Source organism: Macaca thibetana, chromosome 12 (genome assembly GCF_024542745.1).
Source record: "Macaca thibetana thibetana isolate TM-01 chromosome 12, ASM2454274v1, whole genome shotgun sequence".
Taxonomy (NCBI): Eukaryota; Metazoa; Chordata; class Mammalia; order Primates; family Cercopithecidae; genus Macaca; species Macaca thibetana.
In genome coordinates this window covers 101,744,240-101,761,527 of record NC_065589.1, presented here as the reverse complement: position 1 = coordinate 101,761,527, position 17,288 = coordinate 101,744,240, and the positions used below count along the sequence as shown (strand labels likewise).

Sequence of the window (17,288 nt, the reverse complement as noted above, 5' to 3'; positions counted from 1 at the left end):
AGGTTTTCAATCAACAGATTAAATAAGAGTTCTGAGCCACACTATGCAAATCGCACTCACTACTTTAAAGACAGGAAACTATTAAGCACCTATTGAAAATAAAGATTTTGTCTTAATTAAATTTTATTTTAATATCTGTAGTCCCTTCCTCTACTCCTTCATTCTATTTTCTCTATATTCTTCCTCCTCTGGTATTCAGTTCAAATATTTATGAACAACAGATACTCAATGATTCTTAACCGACCAAACAAAAAGGCATCCTGTCAGTAGTTATTTAGACAAAGGTATATTCAGTCTATTTTATGTACCAAGCACTGTACTAATCCCTGCAGAAGACAAAATCAATAAAATATGGTCCCTACCCCTGAGTAAGACAAGTCTAGAGAAATATAATGTATGTATAAATATAATGGATAATGTATGATACTATACATTTCCTTATAATAGGGGTATACTCTAGTTATGATAAAAACAGGCAAGTCAAACTGCTTAGGATTAAAAGGGGAATGTTAAGTGAAGATTTCATATTAAACCCTGTGAAGCATGATCTGGCTTTCCTCAAACTAATTGGAAAGGGACATATCAGTTCATCAAAATGGCATGTGAATGGTATTGGGATGGCATCATGGGGGTTTCAAAGAAGAAGCATAGGAGTCAAATGAAGCAAGAGTATATGAAGGAAAGTAGTAGAAAAGACGAAATTGGGAAAGTACTTTGGGAGCCAGAAAATGAAGGTATTTGCATGCTGAACTAAAAGATTGTACATTACACGTTGGCAATGGGAAAGCATTAATTAGATTGGCTATATGGTCGGCTTTGCACTTTAAAACTAAAAACACTCATATGAAATAAAGGTTTTGGTAAATGTGGAGGAAAGATCCTAGAAAATTAGGTATGTGCTAATTTTATCCAAGAATTTGTCTTTTGAAGTTATATTTTGAACTAAGTCAGTGGCAGTGGAAATGAAGAGGGAATGGGCTCAACTGTATAAGAAGCAGAATAGACAACATTTGAAAACTGATTGGATATGACAGAAGTGAAAATTGATCCAATTTTGAAGTAGAGGATATAAGAATTATAGATTTGAATGGCTCTATCATGGGAGGAGATAACGAGTTTGGTTTCACTGTGTTAAATTTGAGGTGTCTGTAGGGCAGCCTTGAGTAAACGTGTAATGATAAGCAATTAAGAAATGGAACTGTTAATATAGGGTGAGATCTGCTCTGGAGTATTTGGAAGTCAATAGCGTATAGATAATAGATTTTAAAAATACGAGGGCAATTTCCCACAGAGGAAGAGGAGACAAGAAAACCTTGGCTAGTGCAAAGTACTGTAGGACACCAAAGTGGAAAGGGCAGTGAAAAGGGCAGAAACAGGAATCAGGGAGGGATGCAGTGGCTCAGGCCTGTATTCCTCACACTTCGGTAGGCCAAGGTGGGCAGATTACTTGAGACCAGAAGTTTGAGACCAGCATGGCCAACATGGCGAAGTCCTTTCTCTACTAAAAATACAAAAATTGGTCAGGGGTGGTGGTGTACACCTGTTGTCCCAGCTACTCAGACAGCTCAGGCATGAGAATCGCTTGAACCTGGCAGGTGGAGGTTGCAGTGAGCCGAGATTGCACCATTGCACTACAGTCTGGGTGACAAGGGTCTGTGTCAAAATAAAATAGTAATAATAATACAGAAAGAAAGAAGGAAAAAGAGTCCTACAGTCTCCTGTGAAGGAAAATTCATGACTACTGTAAGAAAAAAATTAAGAAATGAGAGCTTTTCAGGAATATCAGAATGTTCAAAAGGGTTATATGCAATGCATAAATTCAATAAGATCAAGATTAAAATTCCCATTTAGATTCAATAATTAGGACATTATTGTCATGATGTTGATGTAATGTAGGGAAAGAAGGGGACATAGTCACAAATGGGAGACTGATCTTAACTGGAACTTGCTTTTTACTGAGTCCTTAAATGGGATAAGAAATACAAACTTAGACCTATTAACAGACTGTTGTCCTCACAACTTGGGAATGATGACTGAAGATAACTCGGGACTCCTGTAAATAATTTTGGAGAAAGGGGGAAAAAAAAAAAAAAAAAAAAACAGAAAAAGGAAGAGGAAGGCAAAAGATAACAGGATGGAGTGAAGCTGTGGTATTAAGTGGGTTAAACTGATATGACATAATTAAAATATATCTTTGGCCTTTATTCACAGTGCTTGGCACAGAGCTCCTAAAACTCTTGGAATTTTTTTGAGTAATAGGAGTGTCTTTTGTTATTCATAACGAGCTCCTCCAGAATATACTGGAGCCTATGCTAATGAGGTGACTCAGGGTAGGGCCCCTAGGTAGTCTCAGACTGGGGGCTGGTCATCAAAATACCAAACAGTGGATTAGAGGTGGAAACTTTCAGCCCACCTCCTGACCTCCAGGGAGAAGAAAGGGGAATGGGAATTGGCCTAAAAACAACTCTTGAACAATGAGGCTTGGAGAACTTCCATTTTGGTGAAGACATTGAGCCCAGGGAGGATGAGGCACCTAGAGACGGCATAGAAGCTTCCCTCTCCCACCTTCCAGATCTTTGCCCTATGTGTCACTTCCATTTGGCTGTTGCATCCTTTGTAATAAACTGACAAACATAAGGAAACTATTTCCTTGAGTTCTCTGAGTTGTTGTAGTGAATGACTGTATTCTAGGAGAGGACTGTGGGAGTGCTCACATTTATAGCTGGCTGGTCAGAGGTATAGGTGAGTCCCGGAACTTGCGCCTGGCACCTGAGTCTTGCAGTACTAGACCCATAACCCATGGGGTTTACACTACCTCTGGATAATATCAGAATTGAGTTGAACTGTTGGACACCCAGTTGTTATTAGAGAATTAGAGAATTTGTGTGGAAAAATACAACCCAATTTTGTGTCAGAAGCAATATGACAAAAAAGAAACCTCAACCGGCATGTTAAAAAATCCCCAGTGGAGGGGTAACATAAGGGTTTCAATATAGGGATGTCTAAAATTACATTTGAAATTATTTGTGTGTTGTGATATGAAACCTTTTCCTACTAAGTCTTCAGTAAATCTTACTACATATACAAATTGTCTTGTTTGCATGGATTTTATAATTGTGGAAACTCTAGGAAAAGAGCTGACTTTTACTTCTGGGTTGAGGAGTATGGGATGGGGAAAATCCATATATACTCTCAAAATGATGCATAAATAGGAAGATGGAGTTTGGAGTCAAGATTATAAAGAATATAGAAGCTCTGGAAAACTGCAGATATGCTGAGAAGCCTCTAACAGTCCTTAGAAAATAAAAGTGAGGGTTTTAAACAGTCTTAACTAGATTTTAAGGGAAAAGAGATATTTACAGTTGCTTTACTAAAATAGGATGAGAAACCAGATAGCAGTAAATGGAGGAATGAAATGAAAAAAAAAAAAAAAAAAAATTGGGAAAGCAAATGTAGTTGATTGTTAAAGTTAGTGGATAACAAAGGAGGAGGGGACAGGAATGATGGCTATAGGAAGAGATAGGATAAAGTGGATATTTGTTGTATTTCTATTTTTGTTTTTGTTTTCTTTCAGAATAGAAGAAATGGGAGAATATTTATTGACTACAGTGTTAGCCAGTGGAAATGTAGTATTTAAAGATGTATAAGAAAGAGGTGGAAATTGATGGACCAACGGAACGAGTTGAGACAAAAGTTTGGGTGAGTGGGACTTTAAATATGTATGAAAAAAGACTAGAAAAAAGTAAAGCTCTTCTGAAATGAGAGCAAAACAAGAATGGATGGGTACACAAGTAAATAGAAGAGAGAGAGTAATTTGAAGAATACAAGATGGCACCCAGAAAATAAAGCCAGTGACTAAGACAAAAGAGAATAGATTAAGAAAACATATTTTGAGAGAATAAAGAAGAAATTGAAAGGATTGTAGCAGATGCTGTCTCTCAAATCCCTAAGATTTTTCAGTGTGATTCTACAATCATAGGGATCTTTATCTGTGCCTGAGCATACTTCAAACCCTTCCTCCTCTCCCGCCAGAAGCTCTGCCAGGACTCAAGGCCAGTTAAGTTTCCAGGAGGGTAATGCCACCTCCAACACAAAAACAGACAGATTTGCTCTTCAGAAATTGAGTGTGTAAATGCCTGAATTCCCTTGTCTCTCATGCTAGAGAGTTGTGCCACATACTTAAGCTTCAGTCACCCTTTGTTGTAGCTGGCTTAATTGCTCCAACTATGGCGTTGCCTTTCTCCTGTATCCTCTCAGCCCCACCACTCCCCCAAATAAAAAGAAAAGGAAAGAAAAGAAAAAGAGAATGTTACAATGGCAAATAAAGGAAAACATTCATGTGAATCCTTGTTTCAGAGTTGACTTCTGGGAATATCCAAGCTAAGAAGAGAGTTTACTATGAGAAAGCAAAAAGATTGCTGAGTAGCATAAGACCATTTAAATTGTGAAACTATGCATCTGTACAACATTCACAAACTCAGGTTTCTTCAGACTTATGTAATTGCCAGCAATCATGGATGTCCATTTGAAGTAAATGCTTTTGGCAATAGAAAAAATACAGTGTTTGGAGTTAAGTCTCCAGCAATACTGAATGAAATTAAGGCTTGCATTTGGTAAAGTCTGTCCCTGATGGCAGTAATAATTCTTATCTATTTTCACAGATTTTTCACCTTTAACATTAAAGGTTCCTATTTCAGTTTTTCTGATGTGATTATGCTGTCCAGGAGAGCAATATGCTCATTTATCTCTTCTTTCTACTTAACCAGAATGCACTGAGGTGGAACTCCACAACATTGACGACAGAGGAATAGGCATACCATCACTTGTAATGCTGCCTTCTTTTCTCCTTTAAAGACAGAGAGCTACCTGGAAATACAGTTTCGAGAAAGCCTAATGATGCTCAGACTTGGCTCTCAAGGAGTATAGGGAAAGTACAAAGAGCTCCTCTCCCACTGTGACTTCTAAAATGATTGCTGTGCAATTCTTCACTAATGTTCCACAGAAGAAATTCATTATGGTTGTGGTTGTTTTTATGTGCTTAATTAAGCACATAAAAGCAATTAATTAACCACACTCAGGAACCTACGTATTTAACTCATCTCCACCCTTGCAAAAGGAACTGCAGATCTTCATTACTATAGGAGTCAGGTGTAGTAAATGAGTGAGAAGAATGCGGAATAGGTATCTAAGTCAAACATGTACGAATGGCAAGGACTGTTTGGAAGTGGAAAGAGCATGAATGTTCAAAGGCATCATGCATGTCTGGCACCTTTTTTATCTGGCTGACTTCTGTGATTATGAGGCATCTAGCATTGCCCTTATTTTCCAGAACATCTGAACTTTCATGTGCAATTTTCAGATTTTTAAATGTTGTTTTAAAATGACATGATGACATGAGTCAAATGAATATGCGAGTTTGGCCTCCCTGTGGTCAGATTATGCAGTCTCTGAGTCTGATAAACACTTGATAATAAATGTTTTTATAACATTGATATTATGCACAAAGCAAACAACAAACCAAAATCCAATTCCCAAATGTACCTGAAAAGTCAATGAGCCTCTTCAGGATAAGACTAAGTGGGCTCTGCAGACTTGAGTTTCAGTCCCAATTCTATTACTAAGAGGATGTGTGGACTTAAGTCAATTAACTATCAGAATCTCATTTTTGTCATTAAGATTTTAAACAATTCTCTCTAAGAATTCTTCCAATTTAAGATTCTAAGGTAAAGGTGATAATATTAGAGCAAAGATTTGAAATAATCAGCAAAGCACTAATTTCTTTGGAAAGTATTCTATTTATTAGTGGCTTTGGCAATGCAGCTGTTCTCTGAATACACACACACACACACACACACACGCACACGGAAGAAAAGAGAGGCAGAGAGAGAGAGACACATGCTATATTATAGATTAGAAATATTAATGTAGAGATAGATATAGATAGATTATAAGTATCACATAAAGCAATGCATATAACTTTGTGGATATGTTCTATATACATGTTAATATATGTATAATTGGAATCAACTCCACTGAAAGGATATGGAGGATATCCTAATATGGATATCCATATGGAAGGATATCCTAAAATTCTTCAGTATGGAAGAAGGGAGTCATTTCATACGATAAACATTTGCTATAAAGCATTCACAAAAGCAAGAATCCAGACATGGAAAAGAAATCAACATTTATGTTCATTATTACATTATTATTGCTATGGGTAAAATGGCAGCTGCCAGAATACCAATGCAAAAATTATAAAGAACATTACATGATTAAAATTGTTAACCTAACAGAGTTAATAACACATGTCTACTAGACTGCAGCTATATAACAGCCATAAAACATATAGGAAGCTAAAATAATTAGATCAATGTGTTATTGGCTAACCCAAACATTTCTCACTGTGGACATTTCTCAAGTTTGAAATTACTCAAAAAAACTGAAATTTGATTGTCATAAACTTATAATAATGTTTATGGTGGGCGGGCAACTTTTAAATCTCAAGAAAGAAAAGTTAACATAAACACTGTGGAGCACATGGTATGTGCTCAAAGATGTCTTCTTACGTTTCTGTTAACTAAGCCTCTATAAACCACATTTGATGGAGTTATGTGTTTTACTTACCTTTACAGCTTCTCCCATCTTCTTTTATTTCGAATCCATTCTCACAGTAACATTTTGTACTATTTCCGACCATTGTACATTTATACTGACAATTCAACTGTTGGCAATTGGGTAACAGTTCTGTAGAGGAAAAACAAATATATTCTCTGTATTTAACTGTATATGTAAATATTGTTTCTATTTCTCAGTGCACAATCCTTACAATATAGTCTTGATTATTCTCCCAGAATGTTTATATGATTGATCTAGAAAAAAAAATTTCTAAAATATGTTAGTTTACATTTGCTTGAATTACTGTAAATAAAATTTTAGATCAATCTGTTTGGTCTCCAGCTTTTTAGCTTATTACTGTGTTCATAGCCACAAAACCTTTCAAATTTTGGTAAATTAAATTATTTCAAGAGGAAAGATGTCAACTCAGCGGTTGATTTTGCCATCTATGTCTTTCCTATCTGACACATCAATTGATTTTCTATCTTTTGAGAGCTTGTTTTGATTTACCAACCCATGTGCAACCTTCATAGCAATCAATGTGAATATAGCTCATCTCAATATTTTATTTTTCATTGGTAGAAAAATGTTAGAGAAATACTGAACATAATATATTTCGTTATATCTGAACCATTTTAGAGAAAAGACATGATTAAAGCAAAAGTTAGCAAACCTTCAGAGCAAATTAGGATTGAATATGATAAAAGCATGAAATAGAGACGAAGTGACAGGAGCACATTTATTACACAAATAAATTCTAACAGAAATAAGATTCCCTAAACTAGATAAATATTGGATAGAAGCATACTATCTGAAAATAGGGGTATAAATGGATTGTTACAAAAATGTTATTTTTACCCTTTTCCCCAGGAAGGCAAATAAGGGTTTCGAAGATTAAAGTTAAATGATTCAAAATACATTGATATGTGCCACGAGTTTAGCTGGTGCTACAGAAATAAAATCAAATTATATTTAAAAAATAAAAGTCCAATATGTAAAAGAATACCTGAAACATTCCAAACTGAACATTGGGCATTGTATTATAAATTTAATTATCTATAGTATTTCCTTAGTTCAATTACTGTTCAGCATTCTCATACAATTATTTCACACATCTTCTCTTCTTAAAACTGCAAACCTCCTTCCTAATATTCTCTCATATATGATGATCTTGCTTCTTACTTCTTTGAGAAAACTGAAGCAATCAGAAGAGATTTTCCAACTTTATACTCCATTTCTACCCACATCTGCATATACTGCTTCTCCTTGGATTTCACAGTTCGTTGAACTCATAATCAAAGCTCCCACCCAACATGCTATGCAAAAATCCCATCCCCTCTCACCTACTCAAGGATATCACTTCAGCAGTGCTACACTTTATGTAGAGAGAATGAGTTCAAAATTGACTTGAATCTATATGCTATTTTAATTCAATATTTATTGAGTACATAGTCAATGCTAATCACTCTGCTACAGTTCCACAGATGAAAATTCATTAAAAAAAATATTTACAATATGAGTGTGGGAGTGAGTGGAATTACATAGACAGAATAACAGTGTAAAACAGTATTTATAAATCATAGTAGCAAAACACATATGCTAAATAAAAGTACAAGTGGTAGGATTTAGAAAGAGAAAGATTCATCTAGAAGCTGAATATGCAGGAGGATATCTGAGAAAGAGTTGTAGAAGTTGAATTTGAGTTGAGACTTAAAAGTATAAGAGTTCTGATAGACAAAATTAATGAGAATGTAGCCTAGGTAACAAAGACAATATGAGGAAGTAAATAGAAAGAACTGAACCGAAAGCATACAAGAAATAAAGGCAACAATAAAGAATTCTGCATTGCTAACCTATAATGCTTGATGTGGTTAAAAAAAAAAAAAAAAAAAAAAGAGAGAGAGAGACTGGCATTGTTGTTTGGAGCCAGATCAAGGTTAAGTAATTCATGGATTAAGTAGAATTTTCTGTTTAGGCAACAGGAGACATAGCTGGTTATTGAGGACAGTAGTGATACATTCTGACTTGTATTGTTCAAAAGTATCTAACAGTAGAGAGAAAGATAGTAAAGGAAACAAAGCTATCTAAGTGACTAGGAATGGCAAAATAATAAATGAAGACTATGAATATTTGCCTAGAAAGATGGCCAAAAACTTGGTGAAAGCATAATGACACTAAATGAGTAGTAGTAATAAAATGAATTAAGTACAACAGAAGTACCACAAGTTTGGGAAGAAGATATTATTTGTCTTTGATTATACTTAGTTTAAAATATTGGCAACAAATAGCCAGGGAGAAAGTGAGAATTTGGGTCTATCTTTGAAGAGAAGTCTGTAGTGGAGACATCAGTCTGGAAGTCACAAGCATAAAGTTGGTCACTGAAACCTAAAGAATAAAGAAGCATTCCCTTAAAAAAAATGTTTGGGATACAAATAAAAAACCCAGAGAACTTCTTCATGTGAAAATCAAACAGAAGAGGTATCAGCGATAAGAACCACCACCAAGAAAAACTGTGAAATAATAAAGTACATAGGTGAAGAACCTAGAAAGTCTCACAAAACCTAAGGAAGAAGAGTAGTCTACAGAAGCAAGCAGGGAAATCAATGTTAAATTCATTGAGAAATAAACATGGATGAAGCCAGTAAAGTGCACTAGTCTTCCTAATAGGATCTATTGAGGGTGTTAAAAAGCATTTGAGTGGAGCAGTGAAGACAAAGGTGAATATAATTAGGGGTTGGAACAGAAAGGAAACAGGAAAGGTTTCTCACAGAAAATAGATTCGGTTATAGTATAAAAAGAATGAGGGTAGAGATTTGATCTAATTCATTTAGTCTCTACCTTAACGCAGGTGTATTCACACAGTGAGTCAAATTTATTATTTTCCCACGTAATCCCTGGAGCCCAGTTGCACCTTTTCACTGTGTCAATCCAAAGTAGAAAGTCCAAATACTATGGATCCCATCTTTCTACTCTCTTTATTTGACATATCTGGAAGATGGAGAGTGAACACTGAAAAGAGGGGGGTAGTGATATGGAGAGTTGAGAAATGCAAAACGGGGGAAAAAATGATCTGAAAGACCAGACCTTGAACATGGTTCTGAGGGTTACGAGGAGATCTGTTAGTTGAAAATAGCAAAATATACAAAGTCAAGTTAGCTTTTAGTTTATTAGACTTATCCTGCATGAGGATTTGTATATATGCAGAGTGATGAAAAGGAGATGATTAAACAGTTTATTATATTAAGTGAAATGGTAAATATTGATTCTGTTAACAGATCGTGAAGAACCATGCAGAACTTACAATATGAACACTAAAATTTAAAATTTGGCAGACTGTGAAAGCAATACTAATTATTATAGTTATCTATTTGAACTGCTGAGCATTTATGCTTCATTGCATGCAACACTATAATGACTATGAACATAGTTAAAAGCATATCAGATTAATTTTGTTAGAAAATTTATTTGAATACAGCAAAAAATTTTGTACTTGAACCATTAGTCTTCACCCAGTGGCTTTAGTGAAGCATAGCCATTGGCTTATGTAACATTATCATTAGTTTGGAAATTAGACTGAAGTAGGAAGACCACTCGTATCTTAGGGAAGCAAATAAGCAAGTGAGAACACAGACATGTAAACATGGTATCTGATCTATATTCCTCAGCATTATCATAAAATAAAGCTATCTTTTTGATTAAAACAGAGAAGCTGTCACCTGGCGTGGTGGCTCACGCCTATACTCCTAGCACTTTGGGAGGCTGAGACAGGTGGATCACAAGGTCAAGAGATGGAGACCATCCTCCCCAACATGGTGAAACCTCATCTCTACTAAAAATACAAAAAAGTTAGCTGGGCATGGTGGTGTGCGCCTGTAGTCCCAGCTACTCAGGAGGCTGAGGCAGGAGAATCGCTTGAACCCGGGAGGCAGAGGTTGCAGTGAGCTGAGATAGTGCCACTGCACTCCAGCCTGGCAACAGTGTGAGACTCCTTCTCAAAAATAAATAAATAAAAAGAGAGAAGCTGTCATTTCACAAATCAAAACTAATCCAATTGATGAATATTCCCCTGACACAGATCTACTTTGTTCTGTTTTTAAAGGATCTTTTTATGACCTTGATATGATTTGGCTCTGCATTCCCAGCCAAATCTGGTGTTGAATTGTAATACCCAGTGTTGGAGTAGAAACCTGGAGGGAAGTGATTGGACATGGGGGCAGGTTTTTCCCTTGCTGTTCTCATGATGATGAGTGAGTTCTCATGAGATCTGATTGTTTGAAAGTGTGTAGCACATCCCCCTTCACTCTCTCTTCCTCTTGCTCTGGCCAGGTAAGACGTGCCTCCTTCCTCTTTGGCTTCCACCATGATTGTAAGTTTCCTGAGGCCTCCTCAGCCATGCTTCCTGTACAGCATGGCTGTGAGAACTGTGAGCCAATTAAACCTGTTTCTTTATAAATTACCCAGTCTCAGGTAGTTTTTATTGCAATGTGAGAATGGACTGATATGGCCTTTATCAAAGTTGTAAAGGAGGAAATGTTGCAAAAGAGATTGTTATTAAAATATGAATATACCTTCTCTATAAAATGCAAGGTAACAGTTTACAAGTAGTGGGTAGCTTTGAGACATCAAAACTTCTAAGTCACTTGATTTAGAAATAGTCAAGAAATAGGTATCAATGTATTACTAATAAGTAGTAAGAGGGAGTCTAACAGGATAAAAATTAATTCATAGTAAAACTGAAATTTATTTCACCACTTATCTTGTTTTCTGAATGGCGGTAGAGTATTATGTTGAGGCTTTGGTCTCTGCAACAAGAGTGCTTCACCTCCAACTGTTTTAGTAATTTCAGGCTATGTGAATGTGGCAGAGAATAGTTAAATGTGCATCAATCTTGTTTCCTCTTTCTAGGTAAATAAAAAGATGACATTCCCCAGTTGTCTTCCAGTTAGATTGGAGCCATATTTGTGTCTTCTAGCCAATATAATGTAGAGAGTAATTGGTGTGTGCCACTCCTTGACCTGATGCTTACAGCATCCTGACAATCTTCTACTCTCTGTACACTTATCAGCCATCTGGGTACAGGGGATCCATCAGACTCCTCACCCCTTGGGATGGCAGAAGCCCAAAATGGAAAGAACCTGAAACAGCACCTGGGAAGTCAACCACTGATAACCCAACTGGACTGTGATATCAGGGAAAAAAATGGGTTATTATTGTATTGAGTCCTGAGACATCAAGGTTATTTGTTACATATGAGTGGTGATGGGTACATGACTAAAGCTCTCATTGCACGCTTTTCCTCATCCCCAAAATGGGGATAATAATAGAAACTACCTCATCAGGTTGTTGGGAGGCTTAAATGAGGTGATATAAAGTTCTTAAAATATTGCTGACACATAGTAACTATTTTTATTATCATAATTATTTTTTATCATTTTATCATTTAAGCTTAATCATCTGTTTAGTACAACAGAATTTCTATTGTTATCCTGTCATAATGTATATACATTGTAAGCAATTTCATGCTGTTTATTTTCATATTAGAAGGGTTTTCTCTTTCTTGGTTTTATTTTTGGGTGGTACATGACTCGCTTGTAGTTTTGTCATCTCTTGATGTCTCCTGGAGAAGTTTTTCATTTGTTTGTTTGGTAAGTTCTCTAATTCACCTGAAAGCACAATCTCCAACAGATAGGGAAACACTAGTCATAAGAAATAAGGATTTTCTACATTGATCTTTTTGTTTCTATAAAATATAAATATCACCCTCTGAAGCAATGTACATCCACATTGAATTTGCTACCTAATCATCGACCAATTTACAATTTAGACAAGCAATTTTTATGAAATATACTAATTTGCATAGCTTTTAGGGGCTGTTTTGCTTTGTAACATCATTGGGATTTAGGACGCATTTTCACAAATATGTGCAAGTATATGATTTAGGAAACACATGTAAATAAATCATGCTGACCTCCCTTAGAGTGAAAACAGGACAATAGAGAAAGGTGATTAGAAGTTGGCAACCAGTTTCCAACCATTACAAGTTATTACCAATAGAGGTCTTTTTTCTTCATTAGTTTTGTTTACATAAATAGCTCTAAACCAAACAACCACTGTTTGCTATCTTATTTGTATAGCTATCGGATCAACCATTGTATAGTCAATAGCATTATGCTGCTGCCTTTGTGATCTATAGTCAAATAACTCACATTGATCATGTATTGGACTTAGCAAGACAGTGCAAACACGGCTGTGCTATTTTATTTATATGTTTCCAGGTTATGTTTCAGAGAGTAAATTAGAACTTTCAGAAATCCTTTAGAAATACAAAATTGTATAAGCACCTTTCCATACACATAAGTTATCTGAGATATCATTTTACAAAATGGGATGATATTTTCATTCGCAATTTTAGTAATAAAATTGCTTCTTAAATTAGACATGTACAAAAATGCCTTTTAACCAACAACTAGAACCACAGTAATGAGGAAAAAATTATTCTTTCCCTATGTGGCACATTAAAAAAACAAGAACTTCACTCACTTTTTATGCTTGAAGATTGAAAAGCTGACACAGCTACTTACCATGCCAGACAGCCCCTCTTGTCAGCAGGACATATGCTTGACATATTTAGAATGGTGATAATTTGTGTCACATCATTCATCCTCTTACCCCTGTTTCTTTGGCCTAGTAAAATGCAGTGTGAGCTGGTTTGCAGAGATTAGGCTGTTGCTTATGGGTGCTTATGTGAATTTCTTCAGAATCGTTTGCTTAGTGCTAGACTACTTACTGGCCTCAAAGTTTCAGTGTGTTCTCTTACAAGAAGATAGAGTAGTGAGGCAATGCTTTTTTATTGCATTTTTGCTCTATTTTTGGTATTTAAATGAAGTCCATATTTTAAATTCATCAAAATTCATTCTTTCTCATGTACAGTGCTGCAAGTTTTGATAAATGATCGTTTAACCAATATCATTCATAAGATATAGAACAGGATCATTATCCCAAAATATCCCCTTTGCACCTCTACAGTCAACCCATTGCCCTGCTGACAATTTTGGTGATCACTGATTGGTTTTTATCTCAATGGTTTTGTCTTTTTCGGTATGTCATATACATGAAATAATCCAGGGTTTAGTATTTTTAGTCTGACATCTTTTATTTAACATAATGTAATTGAGATTCATCTATATTATTAGTAGTATTAGGTAGTTCATCTATATTATTGTTAGTATTAGGTAGTTCTCCCTTTTTGATTACTGATTAATAATCCATTGTATGAACATACCTTACTTTGTTCATTCGTTTCACAAGTAACATACATTTGAGTTGTTTCCAGATTGGGGTTACGATGCATTAAGTCTCTATAAATATTTATATACAGTTTTTGTGTAAATATAGGTTATCATTTTACTTGGGTAAATATGGGATTGCTGGGTTATGTGGTAAGTGGATATTTTACTTTATGATAAATTATCAAACTATTTTCCAAAGTGTCTGCATTCTTTTATAATCCTACCACCAATATATCAATCTTCCAGCCACTCTACCTTCTCCCCAGCAGTTGGTATTTTCAGCTTTTAATTTAATTTTATTTTTAGACATTTGAGTATATATGTAGTGGTAGCTATTGTACAATTATTTTAATTTGCATTTTCTAATTATTATTGATTTTTTTTCATTGTGCTTATTGGCTAGTCATACATGTTATCTGCAGAGAAATTCTGTTCAATCTTCTGCCAACTGTTATTAGGTTGTTTTCTTATTATTGAGCTTTGGAAGAGAGAGAGAGAGAGACGGAGTGTGTGTGTGTGCGTGCATGTGTGAGCATGTGTATGTATTCTGGATACAAGTCTGTTATCAGATATATGATTTGTATATCATTTCTCCTAGTCTATAATTTCTCTTTGCATTCTCTTATTACTGCTTTTCAAATAACAGAATTTCAAAGAAAAAAATCTTACATTTGATAAAATCAAATCTCAATGTATTCTTTCATAAATCCTGCTTCGGGAGTTCTATCTAAGAAATCTATTACCGACTCAATTTAGCCTATACTTCTTCTAGAAATTTTAAAGTTTTATATTTGCAGTTTATTTTTGCTTAATTTCCATATAGGGTACAAGATATGACTCAAGGTTGATCATTTTGCACACAAATGTTAAATTGTTCCAGTACCATTTGTTGCGATTACTCACATTTCTCCATTGAATTATCTTTGTACCTCCGTCAAAAATGAATTGACCAAGTATCTACGGGTATATTTTTGTACCCTTGTGTTTTGTTAATCTGTACGCCTGTCCTTTCTATAAATTATGCTATTTCGATGACAGTAAATCTTGAAATCTTGTAGCATAAATTTTAATGCCTTGTTCTTTTATTTTTTAGATTCCTTTAAATTCTAGGTCGTTTTTATTTCCATGTAAATTTTAGAAATAGCTTTTCAGTGCCTAAAGAATCCTACTAGGATATTAATTGGAATTATGTTAAATTTATAAATTGAGGGACACTGACATCTTAACTACTGAGTCTTCTAATTCACAAATATGGTAGGTATATATGCATTTATTTTAACTTTTTTTAAAATTTTTCATGAGCTCCCAGCATATAGCTCTTCTACATATGTTGTTCAATTTATATCTGTCTCATAGGTTTGATGCTATTTTACATGGTATTATTTACTGTAATTTTCTATTATCCATTGCTAGCAATCAATCAAATATGATTAATTTTTATATGTTAAACTTGTATCATATGACCTTGCTAAACAGTCAGAGAAAACTAAAAAGAAACAAATTACAAATACCAAATTAGAAATCTATCAAATTATAAACATCAGCAAGGCAGCAGAGGATATCATCAAAACCCTACAGAGTTAAAGGATAATAAAAGAAAACTATGAACAACTCTATGCCCATATTGACAACTTAGATGAAATAGACAAGTTTCTTCAAAGATACAAACTTCCAAAGCTCACTCAAGAAGAAACATATAATCTGAATATCCCTATATATATAGAAGAATTGAATTTGTGATTTAAAAACTTTCCCACACAAAAAAGCTAGGCCTAGGTAGCTTCCTTGAAGATTCTACCAAATGTTTAGGGAATAAATAAAACTAATTCTGCATAAGCCCTTCTAAAAACAGAAGTTTTCCAACTAATTTATGAAGCTGGAATTACCCTAATCCACAAATCATGCAAATACATTAAAGAAAAAAATGTAGAACAACATTCCTTATGAATATAGATGCAAAATTCTGCAAAATTACTAACAACTAAAATCCAGCAATATATAAAAGGATAATATATCATGATGATGCCAGGCTAGTTTTGCAGTTAAGAATCAATTAATCCAGGGCACCCTATCAGTACAGTAAGGGAAAAAATACCCTATCATTTCAATAGATGCCCAAAAAGCATTTAACAAAAAAACAATACCCATTCATTATTTAAAATACAACCCTTGGCAATATAATAATAGAGGGGAATTTCTTCAACCTAATGAATGATTTTGTTCCCAAAACACGAACATATCATAACAGAAGTAGGATAACTTCTCTCACCATTTATATTCAATAATATACTGAAGTTTGTAACCAGTGCATTAAGGGGCTTTAACAAAGGTTAGGAACACAAATTAGAAAGAATGAAATAAGTAAAACGGTTTCTGTTTGTAAACAACAATTGTCTACATAGAAAATTGTTTTTAAAACTATCAAAAACCCACCAGAACTAGTAAGCAATTATATTGAAAATTTATTTAATAAAATGAGACTGACAACATTGTCACTTCATAATTTTCATTTTGCCTATTAATATTTCATAAGATTTTACAACTATTTCAAAAAGAAAAAGCAAAATTTTCTATAATTTAGATGTAATAAGGTGGAAGTTGTGGACCAACCATGTGGTCTGAGAAAATATTACACGGACTGAGGTGCCGGTATTTACTTATTATTTTATTTTATTGAGTCAGAGTCTTACTCTGTCATCCAGGCTGGAGTGCAACAGCTCCATCTCCACTCACTTCAACCTCGCCTCCCGTGTTCAAGCAATTCTCCTGCCTCAGCCTCCTGAGTCACTAGGACCACAGGTGCCCGGCATCACACCCGGCTAATTTTTGTATTTTTAGTAGAGATGGGGTTCCACCATGTTGGGCAGACTGGTCTTGAACTCCTGACCTCAAGTGATCCACCTGCCTTGGCCTCCCAAAGAGCTGGGATTACAGGCGTGAGCCACCGCACCCTGCCAAGTCAAGTCTGGGGTTTATATTATAAGACTGTATATGGTTTGGGGGTTTTGTTTTTTAAAGTAATGAGGCCATTTGCTTTTGTCCTAGACTAACTACGTGGCTGCGCCTGGTCAAGCCTTGGGAGGCTGAGGCTATGGAGTTCCAGCCATCAACCTTGGAAGAGCTGTCTTGGAGGCAGGCAGCGCCAGAGCCCCACATACCACCGGACCTGAACCTAGAGCAAGCCTGGGACAGGGCATTGGATAACTTTCCTGTGCTGAGCCGCTGCTCCTGCTAATGTCTTCAGTTCTACAGGAGCTCTGCTATGCGCTGGCTGCTGCACTGCACCTCCATCGGGCACCGAGCCCTCCCCGGAGATGAGAGGGGCCACAGACTCTCTCGAGACTACCATGTCTGGGAGTCAATGGCTGAAACTACAAACAG

At 35.4% G+C, this 17,288-nt stretch overlaps 1 protein-coding gene across 3 annotated transcripts in view; it reads right to left on the bottom strand.

Moving 5' to 3' along the window:
* Positions 1-17,288, bottom strand: part of LRP1B (LDL receptor related protein 1B) — a 1,933,102-nt gene that overhangs the window by 1,015,467 nt on the left and 900,347 nt on the right. For all 3 annotated transcript variants that reach the window (XM_050752792.1, XM_050752793.1, XM_050752794.1), the window contains exon 4: positions 6,628-6,747. In XM_050752792.1, coding sequence (XP_050608749.1) covers positions 6,628-6,747 — 120 coding nt within the window. The remainder of the gene's footprint in view (positions 1-6,627; positions 6,748-17,288) is intronic.